At 38.5% G+C, this 25000-nt stretch overlaps 1 protein-coding gene across 1 annotated transcript in view; it reads right to left on the bottom strand.

Moving 5' to 3' along the window:
• Positions 1-25000, bottom strand: part of LOC135226570 (vesicular glutamate transporter 1-like) — a gene marked incomplete in the record, with an annotated part of 460825 nt that overhangs the window by 1250 nt on the left and 434575 nt on the right. Inside the window, 2 exon segments of the mRNA XM_064266253.1 lie at positions 1849-2034; positions 8218-8352. Coding sequence (XP_064122323.1) covers positions 1849-2034; positions 8218-8352 — 321 coding nt within the window.

The raw sequence follows: 25000 nt of genomic DNA, 5'->3' as shown, positions 1-25000 counted from the left end.
TAAAAAGATATTTATACAACGGACGTTCTACAAACAGTTATTAACATATATAATCATATGAAACATTATTTTTGCTAATGTATTTTACAGAATTTGTCTTTTGTCACCAACAGATATTTACAGAATTATTTGAGCAATAAACTGTTAATTGAAGTGTTGCTCTTTCCATAACAGTTGATCGCACATTTAGTTGTTGTATGAGAGGTCATACTGGCAACTCCTCTCAGCAGAAAGGACAATGTAGCAACATAGTGAAGGGAGTCATGCATTCACTGAGAGAATCAGCTTTGTCATGATCAGCCGCATAAAAATCATTTTATATAGTGCTTACATTTTTAGCACAAACATATAACTAGAGGCAATAAAAGGTGGTGTTTTGTCTGGATTTGTACTTCCGGTTATACAATAAGTCGCGAGGCAAAAGCAATTTTAGAATAAACGTTTTAAAGAATGCATTTTTACATTTGGGCATACCTGTAATTACCTGAGTCCTTATAAAATAATTACAGCTATTATGAGCAGAATTTTGTTTTCCTAGACTGATGTGCCTTAATTAATCGGCAAATAATAAGTGGCTAGATTTCCAAATCAGTCTTTCTGTTACAGTTGCCAGTGTGAATCTTCGTATTTTTACTTCACAGTTCCAGAGACGAATAAAAATGCATGTTGTATGCCATTTCAAATGTTTAATATTTTGAGTCACAGCCTGCTTGGAGTGTTACTGAATTATGGAGTAAGCAATTATCGGTTTGTTTAAAATGACTATTTTGCTCTAGAGATAAAAGTAATAATCGCTGCATAAAACACAGTTATAGGAATGATTATGTAATATACTTAAACTTTTTTTAAACTTTCTCCAGAAATAAGACATAACTCAAGGCTGGAGATATATTATAGTTTTGATGATGCATTTTTTCCAGAACAGTCCTTCGTCGTGGAGTTCTAGGACTTATGAAATAAGAACAGAGAAGCTAATTTTAAAAACCACTTATGTGTATAAGCTCTTTAAAGCCTTTATTTCTGTTCAATAGAAATATTATTACTGACAACGATGCAATAAAAAACGCGAAATATGTGTGAGAAATGCATTCGTTCTTATCAATAAATCATGCATTAAAGTAAACAGTATATGGTAATTATTATTGCATGTAAAAATCAATACAAGAATAAGTGAAAATAGAAAAATGAACCAAATCTTGTCTCAAAGAGGATCTTCATTTTTGGAAATTAATGAACAAAATCCTTCACGCTCTTTGCAGAGGTCGTGTTACCGGACTGTTTTCTTCGACATCATCTTTTCTTTCTTCTTCCCCGTCCTTCGACATTCCTGGTTCCGGGCTCTATTACAGACGACAATCAAGAGGAATTCTGTAGTTATTCCCGTGAATGCTTTAGTTATCAGTTATTTGTCTTTTGTTTGCTATATTGCTAGCAAATTAGTTATATTAGAAAGAATTGTGAAAACAGACAGTATTCCAAACGAAAACATTTGCTTCGTGTTTTGTGTATAACCTTTATGTATGTGTATATATATATATATATATATATATATATATATATATATATGTGTGTGTGTGTGTGTGTGTGTGTGTGTGTGTGTGTGTGTGTGTGTGTGTATGTTTGTATGTATGTATGTATATAGTATATATATATAACATATATATATATATATATATATATATATATATATATATATATATATATATATATATAGGGAAAATTGTGATTTTATATACGTATTACAAGTCAAAGAGTGCATGTGTTTATGATTTTATCTCCACCTGAGTGTATATGCTCACATAATTGTTTAATTCTTTAATGTTTTGAGAAGATTCTTGAAAACTATACCTGAGGCTGACTTTGTTGTTGTGTTATTGTATAACCTTGTTGTTGCTGCTGGGCGTATGGATCTTGCTGTGCGTATGTCTCCTGAGTGTAGGTCTGGTCGGTCATGCCAGGTTCTCCTTCCATCGTCCCGTAAGTAGGTAGTTTGCCATTTTGTTGGCCAGGTCCACCCATGGCTGGCGCGTTCTCCTGGTAATTGAACAAAATCCAGTTGAGGAATCTTCTGTTTCATTAGCAGATGTTACTTTGCTAAAATAGGAACATTTATCAGTAGTATCAAATGATACTTAGTTTTGAACATGAATGAAAAATGGACAGAAATATTTGCCCAATAGCTGACCCCCTGTACTTACTCCAGACCCAAACTTTGTTCATGGTTTAAATTCTGCCCAAAAGAACCCTCTCCTGTACCAAGAAGAAAAGTTAGTAAATGAATTACAGGTCAACTTTTCTACGGATTAGAGACAAAAACAATACATGACTCATGAAGAGTAGGTGAATAATCCAAACACTGAGGTACTTTTAGCTGTTCAACGTTTAGGGCAGTGACAAGAGGAAGTTGTGATGGTTGGATGGTAAGAGAAAGTGATCCAGAATGTAAATGAGATGAAAAACAAGGATCTTTGAAGCTGGGGAGAAAATGCACAGTTCCACAAAGAAATAATAGCTAGAGGCTAAGAAGCAAGCTGGTGAAAAGGAAGCGGTATGGGAAGTAAAATAAAAGGCTAATTGACATGCACAGGTAGGGGTCGAGGAATGACTACAATCCACCACATCAGTTCAACTTTTGGCAAAAATACCAAAGTTAAGGAAAGTAAGGGAAAGGAATTTTGTCTTTCCCTCGCCCAACCAACCACACCCCAACCCAACCGCGTTAAAAATAAAGTATATGTGATAAAGGAATAAAAGTTCGATTTAGGAAAAGCTACTTTGTTCTGAAAGCGAGTGGTATGAAAGATTGGGAATCTATCATTTTAAGGTACTAGATTTCTTTTCAATACTTTTGGCAGTATTTAGGTAAACGTCATTCATGTAAATTTGTCTTTATGAAGAATATTATATTTTGCAAAGTTATTATTATTCAAAATGCATAATTAAGTGCGTTTAACTAACAAAGAAACATGCTAAATGAGTTCTTAATGGGAATGATTTAAGATATTAACATATGTTCTACTTATAAAAATTTCATGCGGAACATACGTTCCATATCTCAGAATGTTTGCACTTCAAGAGGTGAAAGTGAATTCAGAATTTCTTTTAAAATATTAGCCAGAAGCGATGTTTCCAGAAAGTATTTTTATCATTCACAACACCTAACTTTAATAACCTGCAGTAACTGGAAAATGAAAAATAAAAATTTTGCCAAGCAGAAAGAATTATTTTTATTTTTCATTATTCAAGAATCATAGAGACAAAAGAAGGATAGGTCTGCCATATTGTTCGTATTGGCTGCTCCGCTAGCACTTTTCATACCCCATCACGATAACAAAATGCCTTGATCCAGATATTAGGGGAATTTATGCGAAGTCTGTAAAATTAGTGTTATAGTTATGATTTGCATTCATTATCCGCACCATCGTTCTTTTTTTTTCTATAACATTTTGCTTTTGACTACTATTGTATACCTGGTCTCTCCCGATGTCTAAGGTTTCTTGTTACCTCATTTATTTACAAATAATTATTTTTCAATTAGACTGACATACGAGTTTCCTAATGCTAGTCGGATTCAGAGTCAATATAGATATCCATTTTGAATGTGGTCCGATCCTCAATGATTGATTGTCTACACCCATCATATATGGTCCTAAAACTACAAATGTATTTCGACAGTCCTTTGCAAAGACCTCTCAATATTCAGCTTCAAGTTTTATTGGATTAAATTTGGATATTCTCAAACCTTTACTGTTTGGCACTCTTATTTCGCGATCACTACCAACATCTGCCCCTCTACAATTCTTGAAATTCTTCATTGACTATCCGGTTTCTGTTCCAGCCATATGGAGATGATGATGTGTTGGAAAGAGGTTATGTACATCACAGACATTCCTCTCCCTTTCTTTCGTTCCCATAGTTTTTTCGTTTTTTTATCATCTTAGAATTCGTTCATTCACATAGTCCTGTTCAGGTACCGTATGTTGAAGAAAATGCTGATCTTTGCAAAAAATTTTAAGTTTCAGTAGGAACATCTTGCCTTCATCTGCAACTCAGATGCCAGCTTTTTGACACAATCCTTTCATCGTGTCACCGTGAACTGCCTTAAAGACTAGCCTCATTGATTTAGATTGTTCCATGAATTCTGTTTATGAAACATGCAAATTTCCCTTATTCATAAAGTCTTTCCATTTTTTCCCAGTGTCATTGTTGTAGGCTGTCCTCCCTATTTCAGGATGTTTACAGATACATTTTTGAACCATGGACCCTCCCATTTAGCATACAGACTTCCTCAATAGCATCATGGGGATTTTTTTATAACTTGTTTATACCTGAAAATTCCAAACAGACCGTTGCATCGTTATTTTCAGTGTTAGTCAATACTTTCGAAGATAATGGTGGTTATTTCATATATATATGAAATAATTGTGCCAGCTTTGTTTGTCCATCCGCACTTTTCTCTCTTATTCTGTTCGTGCTTCTCTGTCTGCACTTTCTCTGTCTATCCTCAGACCTTAATTAAAAACTAATGAGGCTAGGGGGCTGCAAATCTGTAGAGTGATCATCCACCCTCTAATCATCGAACATATCAAATTGCAGCCGTCTATTCAAAGCATTTTTTATTTCATTTAAGATTAAAGTAGCCATAATCGTGCGTCTGGCAACAATATCTGACAGGCCACCATCCGGCTTTAGTTAAAGTTTCGTGGGCCACAGCTCATACAGTATTATACCGGGACCACCGAAAGATAGATCAATTTTTGGTAGCCTTGATTATACGATATACAGAAAACTAGATTGTGGGAAAGAAACTTCGGTGCATTTTTTTACCTGTTTAACTTCACATGGATTATATAGATTCAAAGTCAAGCCATATTTTGGTATGTTGAACATTCCAGCAACAGTCAATTGATTGATGCATAAATTATTAAAAGGTTTGGAACACACTGATAGTTTCTTGGACGACACCCTCATTCATACAGAATCTTGGAAAGAACATCTCAAAGATTTATGGAAAGTCTTAGAGAGGCTAAGGTGGGCATGTCTGACAGCAAAGCCATCAAAATGTGAAGTTTCTCAGACACACTTAATGTATTTAGAACACCTGACTGTTGGTAGTACTGTGAAACCTACCAATGATAAGTTGAACGCTATTGTATTCAAGAGGCACCAAGACCAGAAATGAAGAAACAGGCCAGGCTGTTGACGGGTTTAACTACCTATTATAGGAAATTTGTGCCAAACTTTGCATCTATAGCAGCTTCATTGGCTGACTTGACAAAGAAAGGATTGTCAAATAAGTTAGAAAGGAAACAAGAACATAACAATGCAATGGAAACTTTCAATTCCTATTCTTAGGCTTCCAGATTTATCCAAACCATTTATTCTGAGGATAGATGTATCCAACAGAGGGGTCGACGCGGTTTTGATGCAGGTGCATGGCAGGAGGAAATATCCAGCTGCCTATGCAAATCGTAAGCTGATAGACCATGAACAAAGGTATACCGTCACAGAGAAAGTGTCTTGCAGTTGTTTGGCCTTAAGAAAAGTTTCAAACTTACTTGTATGGCAGATTAATTTCATACAGACAGACCATCAGGCATCTTCAAAAGGCAAAGGTTTCCGGTGGTATATTAATGAGATGGTCTCTTTCTGCTGTCATATTTCAAAGTGGATGTCATCAAGGGGTCAGAAAACGTTGAAGCTGATTTTCTTAGTCGTCACATTTCTATATAAGCATTAGAATATTCCAGGTTATTTTTTTCCTTGCAATATCACAAAATCTTATTTTGTCTCAGGAAGGGAATTACTGTCACATTGCATATTATATTATAAATTAGTCTTTTTAATGTTCTAATTATATAATTGTACAGAGTTGCAGTTGTGACAATTGAATAAGTGAAAAGTTCGTAACTATCATATGTCGGTGATCACTGGGCTTGTTATATGTTTGTCAGACAACCGGGATCTTGAGACGTCTTCGAAACCTTAGCTGAGTGGTCGGTGTCACTATATGTCAAGAATTGCATGCTTAGTGAACTTAGGACAATTCTGTTACCTGTGTGGTTCTGTAACCTGTGTGGCATTTTCTTTATATATATGCATCTTGGCATGAGAGGACCCGACACTGAATTATGGTTAATTATGGGAGTTGTGTATTATGTATTATTCGAGCTTCTGGGTACGAGTTGTCCGGGATTCCTGCGTGACCATGATACTACTCTTGCAACCTGCAGTGGATCGCAACTCTGGTGGATGTGCCATGACGGGCTCGGGATTCAGCACTTATACCAGTTTTGTTCAGATGTAGCATGTACAGTGTTGATATCTGCATACCCTCATTTGTGTTAGATTTTACCTAATTATTTGAGTGTTAAATGAATTGTTAAAGATTTCACTTCTGCTTTCTCTTGCTAACAAAGGTCTTTCTCTTTAAGAAGGTTATTTAGTTAAAGAACCCAACATAATCCATTTCCATTGTGACAAGCATTAACAGCAACTCTCATATCTCTTTTTGATATTTCATCTGTTAAGAATTCAGTTCTATTGAAATATTAACTTTCATTTCTTTACGGAGTTCATTTGCTGATACATACCGAGTATAATACCCTTAGCACGCTGTAATGATATATATCTCACAAAAAGTAATCTATAGTTCTGTGCTCTCCAGTCACTCCGTCTTTTCTGAATTTAGTATTAATATGATAGACAGAAATACATCAGCAGCATGCGTACCTCCGCTGCTGATGTATCTCTCTCTACCAAAGTATGGACATTGTCTAATTATTGTCTTATATCACCTTAGAAGAAGAAAGAATTGTATACAAAAAGTTAAAAAGCCTTAATGTAAAATTAAGTCTAATGATGCAGCTATCATAGTTGTTGATATAATAATAGTTGTCACTGAGTGACAGCAAAGTTCCAAAGAGATGGGTGTTCCCTTGGAGAGGGGTTGTACAGGGGTAATCATAGCAAAACAGCCTGTAACTATAATAGGAACCTAAAACATGCTCAAAATGATGTAGGGTAAGACTGTGAATGAGAAACTAAGGTTGGAAATTATTCACTGTAGGAGGTATGGATGATATTTTGTGTTAAAGGTGATTTGTGGGAGCAATTAAACGAGTCTGTTAAAAGTAGATCATTTTTTGGATTACAGTATAAAGGTTGAAATAATCTGGTTTAGCAGGAATGGGTAAGACAAGAATGTATGTTAAGAATGATAAGATGATGTGAAAGAATCGGAGAAAGGACATTTGCATAGTATTATATGATTATGGGTTATGAAAATTGGCTATAAATGGAGTTTGGAATACCCCGTGATTAAAAATGATAGAGCTGACGCAGATGGTGAAAACAGAATGCCGAAGCTAGGGAAAAGCTGAAAATGAATAGGAGTATGAGTTTAGTTATGAGGATGAATAGAAACTAAGAAGACAGGGCAATGGATAATAATTAGAGTGATGGAAGAACGATGACATTTGACTGGAATGGGTATTTGTTAGTAAAATTCTTAGAGGATAATAATATTAGAAAAGAGAAGTGAAGAGTAAACTTTCTTTTATGAAAATGTAGTGCTAAATCGAGTATAAGAAAAGAAAAATGAGGTCGCTAAGGTAAAGTTTTTGTGTAGTGTATCTTGTGTGAAAACGATTAAAATGACGAGAAAAACTGGAGATAGAAAAAGCAGTCAAACGTTTAGTGTGAGTGAAAAGATTGATCAGCATTTTGAGATCGTCTGGTCACATGGTGAGTATGGAGGATGATAGGCTGGTGAAAAAAGTTAATAATTATGAAATACTGGAAGACAAAAGTAGAGGAAGAGATATTTAATGCTGGATAGAAGAAGTGAAAGGAGTAATGGAATGAAAAAAGCTTTATTTACTCAAAAAGAAAAATTTTTACTAATGTGGAGCTGAATTGGCAAAGAATATAGATGATTTATTAGACGCCTGTTGAAAAACATTGTATGTACCAATCCTTGTAATTCCCATCTTGCTTTCGGCTTTTTTAGGTTTTCTTAACATATTCCCCTTCACCATTCTTGACTTTTACCTCTATAATATCTAGGCTCTTATCCAACTTTAGCAAATTCATCTAAGCCCGATTACATAGTTTCATCTTTATAATGTCTGTTTCTAGGGAATTTCAATTTTCAATTCAAGTAGCACTCTAATACCCCTAAATCTGCTCACATTTATGTCAAGAAAGTGACCTTACCGTCATCTCTTCTTCGGGCTGGGGTGGCTCTGCCCAAGGCTGAAGCTCCCCGGAGGCGAAGAGACCGTAGAAGATGATACCCAGGAAATGGATGATCGACGCTATTAGAAAAACTATCTGCCATTCTTCTGCTGTCTGGAAAAGATATAGGCAGTCAATAGAATGTCATCAGAGCTGGATTACATGTATATATATATATATATATATATATATATATATATATATATATATATATATATATATATATATATATCATATATATATATATATATATATATATATTATATATATATATATATATACATAGATATATATATATATATATATATATATATATATATATATATATATATCTATGTATATATATATATATTGATATATATATATGAACTAAACCTGATCACGAAGTATATAAAACGTGATGCTATGTATGAAATAAAGCTTTTTGCCACGAAGGAAAAAAATGAATAGCGAGATAGACAAGCACTTTCGGTCTAATGCGACCCTTTACTCAGGCACAACTGATCTTAGAGTCGCACTAGACCGAAAGTGCTTGGCTATCTCGCTTTTCATTTTTTTCCCTTCGTGGCAAAAACCTTTATATATAATTATACTATATATATATTATATATATATATCTATTATATATATATATAAAAGGTAATAAACCACGAAGGAAAGATAAACAACGGAGTGTCTACAAGATCTTTCGACTCAACGTCCTTTACTTAGCAGACAAACTGACTTACATGAGAAATTCAGAGTACAAGAAAGGTCGTATAAGTGACAGATAGGTATTATAAGAAGATTAGTACCTAGAATCCAACACACCTGGAGAATGCATAATCTTTCCAAACAAGCATAAAAATGGGTACAATTTAAGAATGAAAAGATAAAGTTCAACTGCTCAAACACAGGGACAAGGCAATTAATGGATTATACAGGGCGACAGCTGACCACATTCAGAACTTTGGTAAACAAAAACTTATTCACAAAACATATTAAACATACATATACAAAGAAAACATCTCTAAGGCAACTAATTTGAATTTAAGTCTGTTATTATATCTTTAAGGTCATTCTTAAACATCTTACAAATACAAGGGTCTAAATGAAACAGGCCACAACTAATATTAAAATTACAATGGGAAGTAAGTTGTATTATGGCAGATTCTGAAAGATTTTGTGATAAGACATCTTTTAATCTTGCAGTTACTGAACTACTAGTCCATTTTATCCATTTTATGTGAAGGATAATATAAATCTTTCCATATTTTTCTTAAGTATTCAATTTCTTGATCCAAATATTGGGGACTGACAATGCGCAATGCTCATAAAAACATAGAAGAAAAAATTGATATTTTGATGTTAAGATGGTGGCCTGAATAGAAATGAACATAAGTTAAGTTGTTGGTTGGTTTCCTATAAATACTGAATTTACATTGAAATGGTTCTCTATATATCAAAACATCTAAGAAAGGGAGGCAATTGTCTTTTTCCAATTCTAGAGTAAACTTAATTGATTATACCTGGTTATTTAATTTAGAGAGTAAATCATTTACATCAATACCAGCGGGCAGAACAGTTAAAATATCAACATATCTGTACCGCTGGTAAGCACTCTTTATTCTGTGTAAAGATAAATAATAAGGGCAAATACTTATTGCTTTCCACAAAGGGCATGTGGTTTTTTCCCTTTCCCTAAATTCCTCCAATACAACCTAGGATAAAGGACAGCTGTGAATCCTCTCCATCCCCTCCCACTCCCCCACCTCTTCTGTCTAGCTGACCCCTGTGAAGGCCAAATTCTCCGGGGATTTAAAATGGCAGAATTGGTAGGTCTTAGGTTTGCGAGAGAAAGTAGGATTGATAAAAGGGATAATAGGGAGTTCTGTGGAGTCGGTAATTATGCAGCGGTGAGACAATTTTTATTCTGGTTCCTCCTTTTCCCTTTAGGGATTATGACGCTAACAAAATTACAATTCTAAGCATTGCTAGGTTGAAAGGGTAAGACAGACCAAGGATTTGCATTGTTAAAAAGAATATATATATTTTATTATCCCTTTTTTCATCTTCATCCTCGAGACAATAAAAAACCCCACATGTACATTTTTCTTTTATCAACTGCAGGACCACGTCTTTTCACATAGAGTTTTCTGTGAATGCGTGGTAACAAATCCTTTATTTGTTGTTATTTACAACCCAGTTGAACTGCCATTTACAGATTCCCTTACAAACCAGTACTTGCGTTGAGGTTTCCGTGTTTACGAAATTCATTTGCTACACCAGGACTTTTCACGTTGAGTTTTCTGTGAATTCGCTGCAAGGTTCCTTTTTTTTTTTTTTTTACAAGCCAGTACTCGCGTTGAGGTTTCTGCATTTACAAAATCCATTGCTAAATCCATTATCGGTGTTAAGTCTCCCGCCAAACTGTAAATTACAGAGATTTTATCGCGATTTTCGTTGGCGTGTGTTTTCCGCCACGCTACGCACAGTAGTAACAGTATTTACAGGGATTTTACGGCCATCTTACTAAGTAACTTCGTTGAGTATTTGCGCCTATACATAGTATTAATCTACACGACTGTTATAGCATAGTTGCACTGTTATTTACCGAGATCTGACTTCATATACAACAGCATTTGTGTGAATTTCTGCACCTGCAATACACATTTACAATTTGTTTACTATTATTTCCACGTCACCTGCATGAGTTTTCCGCACAGGTGTGGATTTTGATTATGATCTATTAGACTACCCTTCTCCCACTAATTGCATGAGGTATTCACAATTTGTTTTACTGTTATTTCTGCATCGCCTGCGCAAGTTTTACACACCAGAGTAGATTTCATTCAGCCAATTTTGACTACCATTCCTACACTAATTGTGTGAGGCATTTACAATTTTGTTTTACTATTATTTCCAACGTCACCTCCGTGAGATTTCCGCACTACATGGAGAACATTTTCAGCCTTTTGACTGGCTGTCATTTCGTCTGCTTCTACAGATATTCCAGACATAGGGTTATTTCCCTGGTATAGCGTTGAGTATTCCCCATAGCCCTGGCGACATTTACAGTTTTGCGACTGCCTACCATCCTATTATTTTCTGGCTAGACTACTAGCGTTTTACAGCTAAGAAGATGGCCAGTAACGCAGCACTGGAGGAGGTCAGGGCCTTCACCGAAGCCGGAAGAGTCATGGGGCTGGAGGGCACAAAACTGATAAATTGGGTGAACTATAAAATGAAAGAAGCTGCAGAGAGAGCCTAACAGGAAGCTGAGAGGGAGAAGGTTTGAGAAACACAAGAGGAAAGAGAAGCAGCAGAGAGGGAAGCACAAGAGAGAAGAGAAGCAGCTGGAAGAGCATTCCAAGCAGCTGAGAGGGAAGCACAAGAGAGAAGAGGAGTAGCTGAAAGAGAATTCCAAGCAGCCGAAAAGGAGAAAGAAAAAGAAACCCAGGAGAGAAAGGAAGTTGCAGAGAGAGAAGCTCAAGAGAGAAGAGAAGCTGCCAAGAGAGCACATCAACTAGCTATGGCAGTCCAGAGTGCCACTCTGGCACCCGACTGCCATGCCCCCTGAGCCCCCTCCTTCACACTCTCACCTCCACAGCATGGGCGCCCTCATAAGGACTTGGGAAGATAGCGAACCCGAGACCTGGCTTGATCATGTTGAGCAGGTGTTCGATAACTTCAATCCAACCCAACCCCTCAGGAAGTGGCCTTCCTGCTTAGCAAGCATCTCGCTGGCAAAGGACGGACTACATTCGAGGCCTATCCCCTGAATGAGCGACAAGATCTCGCCCTCGTCTGAGAGGCAATCCTTGGGGCTTAAGAGTTAACCCCAGACTGGTGGAGGCAGAAATGGAGGACCATGCCCAAGGAGGCTAACCAAACATGGACAGAGTGGGTAGCCAAGAAGACACCAGCACTCCATAGGTGGATGAAGGCCTCCAACGCAACATCTGTTGATGAGGTCTTAGAATTCTTTCAAATACAGGACTTCCTGTCCTACACTTCCCCTGATCTTGCCACCCACTTGGTGGACAAGGCTCCTAAAACTATTTTGGAGTGCTGTAAATAGGCGGAAGCTTATGACACCCACCATCCGCTGCAGGGTTCGTTGAAGAAGAAAATTCGCCCTGCTCTCCCTCTCACTCCTTCTGCCACCTCTCAGCCTACCCAGTGCCCTATAATCCTCCACAGAAACCTGTGTGTGGGCATTACAATAAATAAGGGCATACCATGGAGCAGTGCCTCTCAAAGGTGGCCCCTCCTCAGCAATCTGCCACTACTCCACAGAATGGACTACTTCACCATCCAAATAACAAGAATAACAGCCATTGAAACAGAAATAAGAGGCCCAGGCCTTATTTTAGCAAGAGTTTCTGTGACTCATGCAAGGAGCATGGGCACACTGCTGCCTAGGCGAGATACCTGAGATAGTTTGTATACTTAACTGTCTAACGATTGTTATTCTCCGAAGTAATATTCATATAACTGTTATGCTAATTATTGCTGTAATAGTTCTTAACTGCTTTTGCTGTTAACTATCATAATCATTGTTTACTTCCTGTATATACTATTTCTCAGTATTCAGTACTGAACTGTATCTTGTAACGTGAGGTTTGGATAATAAATACTACCAAGAGAAACCGCTGTGCTTGTTAAACCATGACTGGTGGCAGCAAGTCAGAATCCATGCCTACCGAACATAACGCTGTTGCAAAGGAGATTATGCTGAGTGTGTCTTTTGGGATGATGTGGCTCCCAATGTCTTGGCAGTCCTTTTCATCGCATTTCTCTTTAGTCAAGCAAGCAAACTTACTACGAGGGGTACCGTCTTGGCGCGACGCAGGATATCGGGCCCTCATGCTGAGATTACAATTTGGGACCAACAGCCAACTATGTGGAGCAACAGGCGCTACAGGACCCTGAGTGGGGTAAGGACGATGTTGCAATTATGGACAGACTTGCGCAGCGTATTCTCACGGCGGATGCAATTGAAGTAAGGATTCTGAGGTTTGAGGAATCTATACAGTTGCAAGGTGAGAGTCTGAGTGATTATATGACTCGTTTGCAACTGTTGGCAGGTCAAGCATTTGCTAAAGAACCAGCTGATATTGTACGGAAGCGTGTTGTATGGCGATTTCTCTCAGGGTTGCACGATGCAGATGTTCGATCCCAGTTGATTAGAGAGAAATGGATGGAGTCAGAGGAGACTGCCAAGTCGTATGATGAGGTGGTGAAAATTGCATTGGCAGCGTTGTCTACTAAACGAGCAACTAAAGCAACAGGACCTGGAATCCCAGTGTCCATGTGAATAAAATTGAGGGTACGTCCAATGTTTGTTTGATGGAGGACACAACCGGAAAACTATGGAGGTTGCAACTGTACGAGGAATGCTGGATCATGGGGCAGCAAGAAGAGGGAATCCTATTCTTCTCGTAAATTTAAGTGCTATTATTGTAAAATGACACATGTGGGTGGATGGAAAGCATGTGCACGAAGGAGAGATGAAAATCCTGCTTGGTACCCTCCCCAGGTTCAAAGAAGAAATTTTCAGTGAGGACTGCTCCACACGGGAGCTTGGAGCAGTCTGTACAAATGGATTCTACTCCCGCTTTCCAACGCACTGTGGCTTTGGTGCAGCCAAAGGTGAAGGGTCAAATGAGATATCGGCATGTGCTCTCCAGCCGAGCAGCAACTCGGGTATTGAAAAATATTACAAATTACATTACTGTGGAGATGATGAAAACTAAGTATAATGCTTTGGTGGACACTGGAAGTGATGATTCTTTAGTTTCTGAGGATATCTTGAATGATGCTCAGAAATCTCTTGTCAGCTCGAGTAATATTACAGCTTGTGGAGCAAGCAGTGAAGAACTTCAAATTCAGGGAGAAATTCGGATGGATGTAAAGCTAGGCAAAACCATAGTGAGACAACATAGGTTCATTGTGGTATCTAAACTTGTTACTAGAGTGATACTTGGGATGGAGGACTTGTGGATAAAACTTGGCACAGTCACTCTAGATTTGACAAAAGGGAGGTTTGCGCGTGGATTCAATAAATTTATCATTGCCATTGAATACTGGGGAAAGGACACAATCAACATAAATCATGCTCTGATGGAGTGGTGAAGCTCATTGTTAGAGCTGAGAATGCAGTTGTGATACCTCCTAGGACAGAATTATTTATATGCTGCTCAGCTGATGGGATGGTTCCAGATGAGCAGTATCTGTTGTGTCCCCGACGCCCTGAGGGTTCTCCGGTTGCCCCTCCTCATTGCTGCATCCAAGGTTCAATCAAGAAGAAAATGTATGTGAGAGTTTGCAAATGTATCGGATAAACACGAAACTGTGGCAGAGTGGAGAGGAGATTGGGGAACTAGAGCCCAGTGTGGTAGGATACGATGGCAACCATAGCCTTTTAAGTTCAATTGAGGGGAAAAGAGGAAATTTCATCGTTGGAGAGTCGCTTACTTTTGAGCAGAAAGAGGAAATGGACAAGGTACTTCATGAGTTCAAGAATGTTTTCTATAATGGAGGCCCACTGCCGCTGGTACAGGTAGGGGTGGAGCACACAATCAGAGTTAACCCAGATTCAGCACCAATAGCAAATAGACCGACCGGCGGTTGTCACTTGCTTTGGAGGCAGAAGTCAAGAAGGAGCTAAGCTAACTTCAGGATATGGGTGTAATAAAGAAAAAATCATGTAGCCCCTTGGGCTGGCTCCTATTGTTTGCGCTCGTCGAGCTGATGGAAGCCTTCGGTTGTCTATTGATTTATGGGAGGGAGTAAATAGCGTGTCCCAGCCAGCAACATTGCATCCAATTCCTGTGGTCGAGGATCTTCTTGATAGACTTGGTCAGGCAAAATACTTTTCAGTGCTAGATGCAAAGTCTGGATACCATCAGATGCCTCTTCGGAAGGAGGATTGTGAGGTCTCTCGGCCTTTGTAGTCCATGGGGGCAGTTTTTGAATGGCAGGTAGAACTCCTTTTGGTCTGAAAGGGGCAGGTTTATACGTTTCAACGGATGATGGCTACAATACTCAGTGATTGCAACTATACGATGCATTGTGTTGCTCGACGACATACTGGTCTGGGGTTCAACATGGAAAGAACACATAGCAAGGCTCAAAAGAAAATGTGTTGAGCAGGATTCGTGATGCTGGTCTTGCGCTAGCCCCGAATAAGTGTAAATTTGGGGTGCGTGAAGTGGAGTATCTGGGTTCCGTGGTTGGTGATGGCATGCTTCGCATTAGTGAGCAAAGAGTTCATCAACTGAGGAATCTTCCTAGGCCTTTGACTGTCAGGCAGTTGCGTCAGGCCATTGGGGCATTTTCTTATGTGCAAAAATGGATTCCAGGGATGTCACAGACTGCTAAGCCCCTGTATGAGGCTTTGGAAAAAAACCCACACCAGAAATTGCATTGGTCGGTCGAGATGGTTGAGGCTTTTGAGAGGCTTAAAAACAGGTAGCAAATGCTGTAGCACTCCATCTTCCTGACTATAGCAAACAGTTTGTTTTTAATTACTGATGCAAGTGATGTTGGAGCAGGAGCAATGTTAGCCAACAAGTCAGCATCCCAAGGAACTGTTACCAATTGCCTTTTACCACCATACATTCTCCAAATCCGAGCAGAGGTATTCAACGACGGAAAAGGAATTACTGGCGGTTATCCTGGCAATAAAGAGGTTTCGGATGTACCTCTCCTCTGCACCGTTTGATTTGATAACTGACCATCAGGCATTAAGATGGCTAACACCCCTGGATATTAGAGAGAGAGGACATCGAGGGAGATGGATTGAAACAATTCAGCAGTTTGACATAAATCCAATTCATAAAAGTGGTCGCAGTGCTGTGATGTCCATGGCTGATTATCTGTCAAGAGTTGGTGCTGATGGAAATCTGGTATCGCATATTGCGAGTATAGCAGTAGGATCTTCTCAGCAGTGGGCTACAGCATTTGTGGATCCAAATGAAATGTTAGAAAAACAGCATTGCGATGAAGGGATCAGGGAAGTAGTGAACTTTATGAAAAATACGAGTTCACCGGGATGTGTGTCAGAGGAGAATGAGCTTGCCAAATCTGGTAACCGTTTAGGAATTACTAACAATGGAATTCTGTGTTATATAAATTATAAGGAAGACGCTCACAAGAACATCCCTATGGCGTGAAAGAAGAGTGGCTACCTGTAATACCTAAAGATATGAGACTCTATGCACTTCAAATGATTCATGACAGTCCAATGAGTGGTCACATGGGTCGTGATCGAACATGGGAAAGAGCTCGGAAGAGTTTCTGGTGGCCTCGCATGAAGGCAGATGTCCATGCACATGTCAGTAAATGTGAAGCATGTGGGGAGTACAAAGATCGAAGCATTCCAGGGAAGGCCCCTTTTCAGAACCGCGAGCTCCCGGAATATTTGAATGAACAGGTGCAAGTTGATTTCATGGGTCCGTTTCCCATTTCATCATCACATCCATATCGTTATATCCTTCAAATGCAAGACATTTTGACTCGCTTATGTTGTTTTGGTACCTCTTGAGGATTGTTCAGCAAAAACAGCAGTGGATACTCTAGTTGAAAGATGATTTGCATGTTTGGGGTGCCCCGTGTCATAACGTCGGATAGAGGATCACATTTTACGGCTGATATCTTCAAGGCAGTGTGTAACCTGTTTGGAATTAAGCAGGATTTTGGTTCTCCTTACCATCCAAGAAGTCAGGCCCAGGTAGAACGTCAAAATCAATATTAGACAACGTTCGTTGCATGTGCCACAATAATATGGATCTTTGGCCTGAAATGATACCGAGGGATACCAGTTCTCTCAATAATGCAGCTGTAAAACTACGACTACATTTACTCCACATGAGCTCGTCTATGGGACTCCGGCCTCGAACGTCCAAGAGGAGATTCTAAAAAAAGGAAACTTGCAAAGATGAGGATTATTCACCGGGCTCTTTGGATAATGCAACAATCGCAGAAAGATTTGTGAGAGAGAAAGTAGATAAAATTGAGAGAACTATTAAGGTTGCACGTAACAAGACTGCAATGGCACAACAGATTAGGAATAACCAGCGGAAGTCTTACGGCAAAGCTTTCAAAGTTGGAGATTTGGTTCGATTGAAGTTATCGACAGCTGAGAGACGCCGTTGGGAGGTGGTAAAACTTGCACCATATCTTTCGAAGAAATATAGAGTTATAGAAATACTTCGTGGATGGCTGGAGTATAAATTAACCCCAGCAGAGACTATAACAGACGAAAGTAAAAATAAAGGACATTTTGGACGAAACTGGAGCAGCCCCTGTCAAGCAAAATTATTCATGGGAAACCGCATTGGCTGATCATTCAGATGAAAGAAGTCATCAGAATAGAGTCAGGGATTGGAAGTAATTCAGAAGGAATACGTCGGTCTACTCGGGAGCGCCATCCTCCAAGTCGTTTGCAGGTGGATCCCAGTAAAAGATCCTATGAATCGGAAGAGGGGGAATTCTGGGATGAATGTTCTAACAGCGAAAATGAGTTAGAAGACGATCAGAATTGCTTATAGTAATGATAATGCTCGTCTTGATAAATGTAACATGTTAAATGGCAATTATTTATTTTATGTTATTTTATTCTTGTATTATTTAGTAAATTTATTTTATTGGCATTCCCGATTTATTCATATATTGTCTCATAAATAAGAAGGGGAGTGAGATAGTTTGTATACTTAACTGTCTAACGATTGTTATTCTCCAAAGTAATATTCATATAACTGTTATGCTAATTATTGCTGTTAACTATCATAATCATTGTTTACTTCCTGTATATACTATTTCTCAGTATTCAGTACTGAACTGTATCTTGTAACGTGAGGTTTGGATAATAAATACCAAGAGAAACCGCTGTGCTTGTTAAACCATGACTTACCCCAAGAAAGCTCCTGTTTCTGCCATGGCTATGGCAGTGACAAATCCTTCAGCTCTAGGCCCTCCTGCCCATGGCCCCATATTTGTCGCACCTCCAAGGGGTTGCTATCCTGAACACCAGGTGTGAGCTTTCGATGACACTGGTGCACATGGTCTCTATCATTCGAGAGGATAAAATTCCTTATGGAGCTCAGGTTGACAGGCACTAATTCATCATGACAGAGCCTCAACCATGTCAAGATGTTCTTGCCTACTGTTCGGTTGAGAGTCACACGACCTCACCATTCTAAGATATGTACCATGGCAGTAGCATCCTATATACCAGGCGGTTATGACATCCTGCTAAAACAAGATTTTAAGTCTCCTCCTACCTTTGTACGGTATCAGGGCCCCCACCCTTACAAAGCTCCAGACCCGTTCCACAGGCCTCCAAGATCTACCTCTGTATGGCCAGTGACACTTGAAGGTGCCACACAGTGCCAGGTTACGTCCCTCACAGACGTTGAGCCACGTTCAAAACCTCTCACTATGCCAGAAATTTCCTCAGTGCCAGTGCCAAGGCAGGACTCGAGTCTCCCTCCCAGAGCTCAAGTCCCTGTCACTTTCCCTCTGCTGGCTTGGCCCCGCTGCCAATGCCAAAAGTCAAGGAGGAGCCAATTCCAATAGGAACCCTCCAGGACACCCATGACCATAGCGGACAATCCACCAACAGTGTGAACAGTGTGCCATCGCAAACCTCCCCAGAGTCGGATCTTCCAACGGGTAAGCCCATCCCGAATACCCTTCCTCATCCACTCCCCCCTCTGTCATCAGGTAACCAGTCCTGGGTTGACTCTGCCGAATCCTATATGGCCGAAAAACTCAGGGAACCAAGCCACGGAGCATTAGGCACGGGGACGAGTGCCATCCTGGTTGTCACAGCAGCAGGAGCCAATGCCCTTCTAGCATCTTCAAAGGGCTTGAGTCTTTCAAGGCCCACCATGGCATCGTCAAACCGACCTTGGAGAGGTTGAAGGAAGAAGAGAAAAGGGCATCAAGGTTTTCAGAGACCTTTTGAGAAGCAATAGTCTCATTACACTAATGACTGGCACGGTGCCACCCTCTTATAGAGAATTCTGACCCTCTCCATCCAGAGGAGCACTATATTCTGCTACTTTTACTTCCTTCCTATCCTTTTGTAGCTGTCTATTTGTGTACTGTCTATATTTTCTCTTCCATAGTTTCCTTTCCTCTTCATCATTGCCTTTAGGCATTTATTTCCATTGTATGCTCTGCTTAGGCAGAGCCCTACCCGCCAGTTATTTTGGCCTTATAAATTAGTACTCCATAAGGAGTTACTATCATAAAAGTGCCACAATGGGCACAGGGCCATTCTCTAGGCACTCAGCATTCCATGCGACTAAGAAAAATTTCACCCAGCAAAAATTGCTATAACTTTAGATATATTTTCAAAGCCTGGCTTGTTTATACTTTGCTTTGATTTAGTTGCTGATATGATGTTCTTCCTATTCTATATTTTTTGATATTGCCAATGTCTCTGGTGTGACTTACAGTTTGTGTAATTTTATTTCCTCTCCATGGAGAATTGCTTTATTATTTCTATCCCTGTTAATTTACACTAATGTTAGCTATGATGAAATTAATACTGTTAGACGCCTTCATGGCACGAAACAAAGTCACTCATAGGGCTATTAACACACCTACAAACACGTCATATTGCCCCATCAGGGCCAACTATTAGTATGTGTTACCTTAAGCAATTAAGCTGACAGCATTATACATGATAGAATTTAGTATACTATTAACCCTGTTGGCTAAGTTATCTAATCATTGTTTGCTGTTCATTTTAGTAGTCTTTCCTGGTGTGACATTATATTTTAAAAGTAATCAAATTTGATTTTTCTTTATTGGAATATAGCAAGTTTTTAGTCTTTTAGTCACATCACACTTTAGTCTCTAATTTTCTTAATCAGTAATTTACAAGAATTAAATTATTTTAAATAATCTGCCTGTTAAGTAAACCTTCATGAATGTTATCACTGGCAGAGCTTTAATCTCATTTACATTATATGTCCAATCAAGGAATATGGAAGGCTCAGTAATTTATATTTGTCATTTGTCTTTGTTTCTGACTTTTCTTGTCCATTCCAACCCATCTAGGGTATAAATGTTCTCTAAAATGGGGAGGCGTTCAGGATTTTAAGCCAGAACCAAGGAAAAGTAAGAATTCTTTATTACCAGATTCATTCATCCTTGCCTATATGCAAGTTGCCCCTGTGAACTGAAAGCCTCCATTCTCTTTAAACCCCTCTTTGCTCCCATTGGCTGCTCTCGATTTACTCCCCACAGGGGGTCCTGAATGAGGGTATGGCCTACCCAGGAAAGAATTTAAAAGAACGGGGCCACAGCAGCTCTGTCTCAGACACTCTCAGAATTTTCTCAAGCCCTGCAAACTCCACTTCACCCCTTTTGCTCCCCTGCCTCCTCTGTTCTTATACCTCCATAGTGCACAGAAATATCAGCAGATAAGAAGACTGCCAAACCCAGGATTTCCAGGTACTGTGAGATGTAAATTTAGTTCAGTCAGTGACTCGTTTTAACTCTTGTCTGTATTTCATTTCCATTATCCCAAGGCGACTTTCCCCCCTTCTTAGTTTAGCTTTTCACTCCCCAATTTTGGTTCAATGCTGTGAATAATTCCCTTGTGATGCGAGTAAACATCCTCCTAGTTAATTCAAGCAATGTAACAGTCCTTTCTGTGTAAACTCCCAGTCATTTCATGCCCCTTGAGTGGGCTGTAACATTTCATGCTAAGAGCAAGTAGTGTGTAACATTTCCAATGTGTTCCTCACCTTAGTACTGATGCTAGAATGCAATCTCTTTGCAGACGAACAAGTGCCTGATTGTGGGAGAAATTGGGAACCCTTTGGAATAAGGCTTGCACTGAAATAACCCGTTTTGTGCATATTCTGATTTCCTTGTCTGGTTCATTTCCCAGCCATGTGTTTCCAGTGGACCGACAATCAACCACATCATTAATTCCTGGACCTATCCATAAGTTAATGTAAATATAGTTCATTTAAAACTAAAGTTGAGAGTTTATGTAAATTCCTCCTTTTTCAGTAATATCAGCCTTCTGCAGTAGATTTTTTGTTTGTAGTAACCCTCGTCCCTCAAGGGAAGGCCATTTTTAAGAGTTAGATCACATTTTCATGGAGAGAATGAGCAGGGTCACTATTCATCTCATTGATCTCAAAAGCTATGGATTAAACACTAGTATCTGTAGTTTCAGATATCATCGCCTTCCCACCCCTTTTTTACCCCTTTTTATATCGTGGCAAAACTTGACTTAAATGATAAAGGAATGTCACTATTCATCTTTGTGATCTTGAAAACTATAAATTACATAGACTCTAATATCTGGGAATTTTAGTTATTTTTTTTTTATGTCATCCTCTTCCAAACCCTTCGCGACCCCACTTTATATTGGGCTGAACTTGGACTTGGAGACCATTGGGAATGTCACTGTTTATCTCAGCAACCTCAAGAACTATGGATTAGACACTAATAATTGCCATTTTATGTTATTTTTATATGTCAATCCCTTCCCGCCCCCATCTCATTCCGCTTTCTATCCGGACTAAACTTGGACTTAAAGTTATTGGAAGTGTCACTATTCATTTCACCAGCCTCAAAAACTATTGATTAGACTCTAATATCTGTCATTTTTGTTTACTTTTCCATGTCACCCCCCTCCCACCCCTTTACACTCCACTGCCTATTGGGGCTGAACTTGGACTTGAAGGGCATTGGGAGAGTCACTATTCATTTCAGTGACCTCAAAGAGAATGGATTAGATGCCAATATCTGTTGCTTTATTTTATTTTTCCGTCACCCACTTCCTACCCCTTAACACCCCCTTTCCTATCAGGGCTAAACTTATATTTATAAGACATCGGAAATGTCATTATTCATCTCAGCGGCCTCAAAACCTATAGATTAAACACTAATATCTCTTGTTTTGTGTTATTTTTATATGTCACCTTATTCCTACTCATTTGCACCCCCTCCCTATCAGGGTTAAGCTTGGATTTGATGGCCCTTGTGAGTGTCACCATTAATCTCAGTGACCTCGAAAACTATGGATTAGACACTATAATTTTTTGTTTTCGGTTACTTTGACATGTCACCCCCTTCCCAACCCTTTTCACTTCTCCTCCCTATTGGGTCTGAACTAGGACTTAAAGGGAATTGGGGGTGGCACTCTTCATCTCAGCAACCTCGAAAACTGATATCTGTCATTTTCGGATATTTTTACTTGTCACTGCCTTCCACCCGTTTTCACCCCCCTCCCTAATGGAATTGAACTTGGACTTGAAGGGTATTGGGAATATCATTATTCATCTCAACAGCATCGAAAACCATGAATTAGACACTAATATCTGTTGTTTCTGGCTATTTTTATGCCACCTCTTCCAACCCATTTTCAACCCATCCCTCCCTGGGGCTGATTTTGGACTTGAAGGGTATCGGGAATATCATTATTAATCTCAGCATTAGACACCAATATCTTTCATTTTCAATTATCTTTATTTTCACCCCTTTCCCACTCCCTTCCCGACACCACTCCTTTAGTGCCAGTGATGTCTTACCCTCATATTATTCTTTCCTTGATGTTAAGTTATATGCATACCAAATTGGTTGGAATTGCTCAACGCATGTAAAATTTTATGTGGCACAAATACACACGTACATCCATGTCTATATATATACACACATATATATATATTATATATATATATATATATATATATATATATATATATATATATATATATATTATATATATATATATGAGTCATGTCACATTACTGTGATACGTATACATACATCGTGCTACAAATGTCCTTTAATATCTAATTCGCTCTACCTTGGATTTAATATATTTTCATATATGTTTAAAACCTAATGGGAATTTGTTAGTCGATAAGAGATTTGTCGGCTCATGGCCTAACCATCACACCTACAAATCCAGGACGCACAGTGAAACCTTAGACCACACCGCCACCGCAAGAGGCTATAAGTTTATGCCACCTCTCACCTACAAATACCTGTCACTCTCAGGAATAAACTTATAGCCTCTTGTGGTGGCGGTGTGATCTAAGGCTTCATTGTGCGTCCTGAATTTTTAGGTGTCAATGGTTTGCGCCCGTGAGGCGACAAATCTCTTATCGACTAAAAAATTCCCCTTCGATTAAACCATATATGAAAAATCTATTAATTCCTTAATTTCTAAGATATATATCTATATATGTATATATATATATATATATATATATATATATATATATATGTGTGTGTGTGTGTGTGTGGTCGATATCGTCCACAGGAGAAAAGAGAATAAAAGACTCTAGTAGCTTGATAATTTCGCCTTCCACCAGGCCTCTTCAAGAGCTTTATTTTAACTAAACAGAATGAGCATTACAAAAATTCATAAACACTTTCCCACTGGGAAAAAAATAGAATTAACATAATTGTCAAAGTAAAAATTAGGTTGTTTAAATCATAAACAAATGGTCAAATCAGCAATTCAAACAGGTTAAAAGAGAGAACTATTCAACGATTTGGTGAATGGTCATTTAAACTTTTCTCTGAATTTGTACTGTTGGGAAACAATATGAAGGGATAAAGGGTCCAATTTATATATGCCCTGAATTATATTAAAGTTATTTTATTTGCTAAAACATATGCAAGCTGCTTCTAACAAATTTCTTGCAACCATATCTTTTTCTTTGAATAATGTCTGTTTTGCTCCAAAGGTAGGACAGCCACAATTTTGTACATGTAAGTTCACAGCACTGTTTGGAGAATTTGTTCTTACACAATATCGATGCTGGGAAATTCTCTTATCGATATCTTTTCCCTGTTTGTCCCAGGTAGAATTTGCCACATTCACAAGGTATTTTGTAAACCACGCCTTCTTCTTGTTTGGGGCTGTTGCAAATAACTGTCTTTCCTACTGTGTTGGAGTAAGGAAACACTACTTTAAAGTTTAATAATCTCAAATAACAACCTAATGATCAATGCAAAATCGACCCATACACGCAACGTGAAGTACATGGCTTTGAGATGTCACTTTTTAAGAGCACTTAGACTAGTTAGCCCTGAATATTTAGACTAGGAGATTAGTATTATCACGAGAAATGGCATGAAAAACAACTTTTCGATCAGGGAAATAGAGAAATGTTTATTCTTAGCTAAACAAACTTATTATAGAACAAACACCAAAAAGGAATACGATATGAGTAGTACCCTGGTTCTCCCAGTCCACCCTTCATTCAGTGATATTGTTTATCCTTTGAGATTATTAAACTTTAAAGTAGTGTTTTCTTACTCCAACACAGTAGGAAAGACAGTTATTTGCAACAGCCCCAAACAAGAAGAAGGCGTGGTTTACAAAATACCTTGTGAATGTGGCAAATTCTACCTGGGGCAAACAGGAAAAGATATCCATAAGAGAATTTCCCAGTATCCATATTCCTTCATATTGTTTCCCAACAGTACAAATTCAGAGAAAAGTTTAAATGACCATTCACCAAATCGTTGAATAGTTCTCTCTTTTAACCTGTTTAAATTGCTGATTTGACCATTTGTTTATGATTTAAACAACCTTATTTTTACTTTTGACAATTATGTTAATTTTATTTTTTTTCCCAGTGGGAAAGTGTTTATGAATTTTTGTAATGTTCATTCTGTTTAGTTAAAATAAAGCTCTTGAAGAGGCCTGATGGAATGGCGAAATTATCGAGCTACTAGAGTCTTTTATTCTCTTTTCTCCTGTGGACGATATTGAATATATCATCTT

This window comes from Macrobrachium nipponense, chromosome 14, assembly GCF_015104395.2.
Source record: "Macrobrachium nipponense isolate FS-2020 chromosome 14, ASM1510439v2, whole genome shotgun sequence".
NCBI classification, from domain to species: Eukaryota; Metazoa; Arthropoda; class Malacostraca; order Decapoda; family Palaemonidae; genus Macrobrachium; species Macrobrachium nipponense.
Note: the sequence above shows the minus strand (reverse complement) of the source record. Positions and strands in the feature narration are given on the sequence as shown.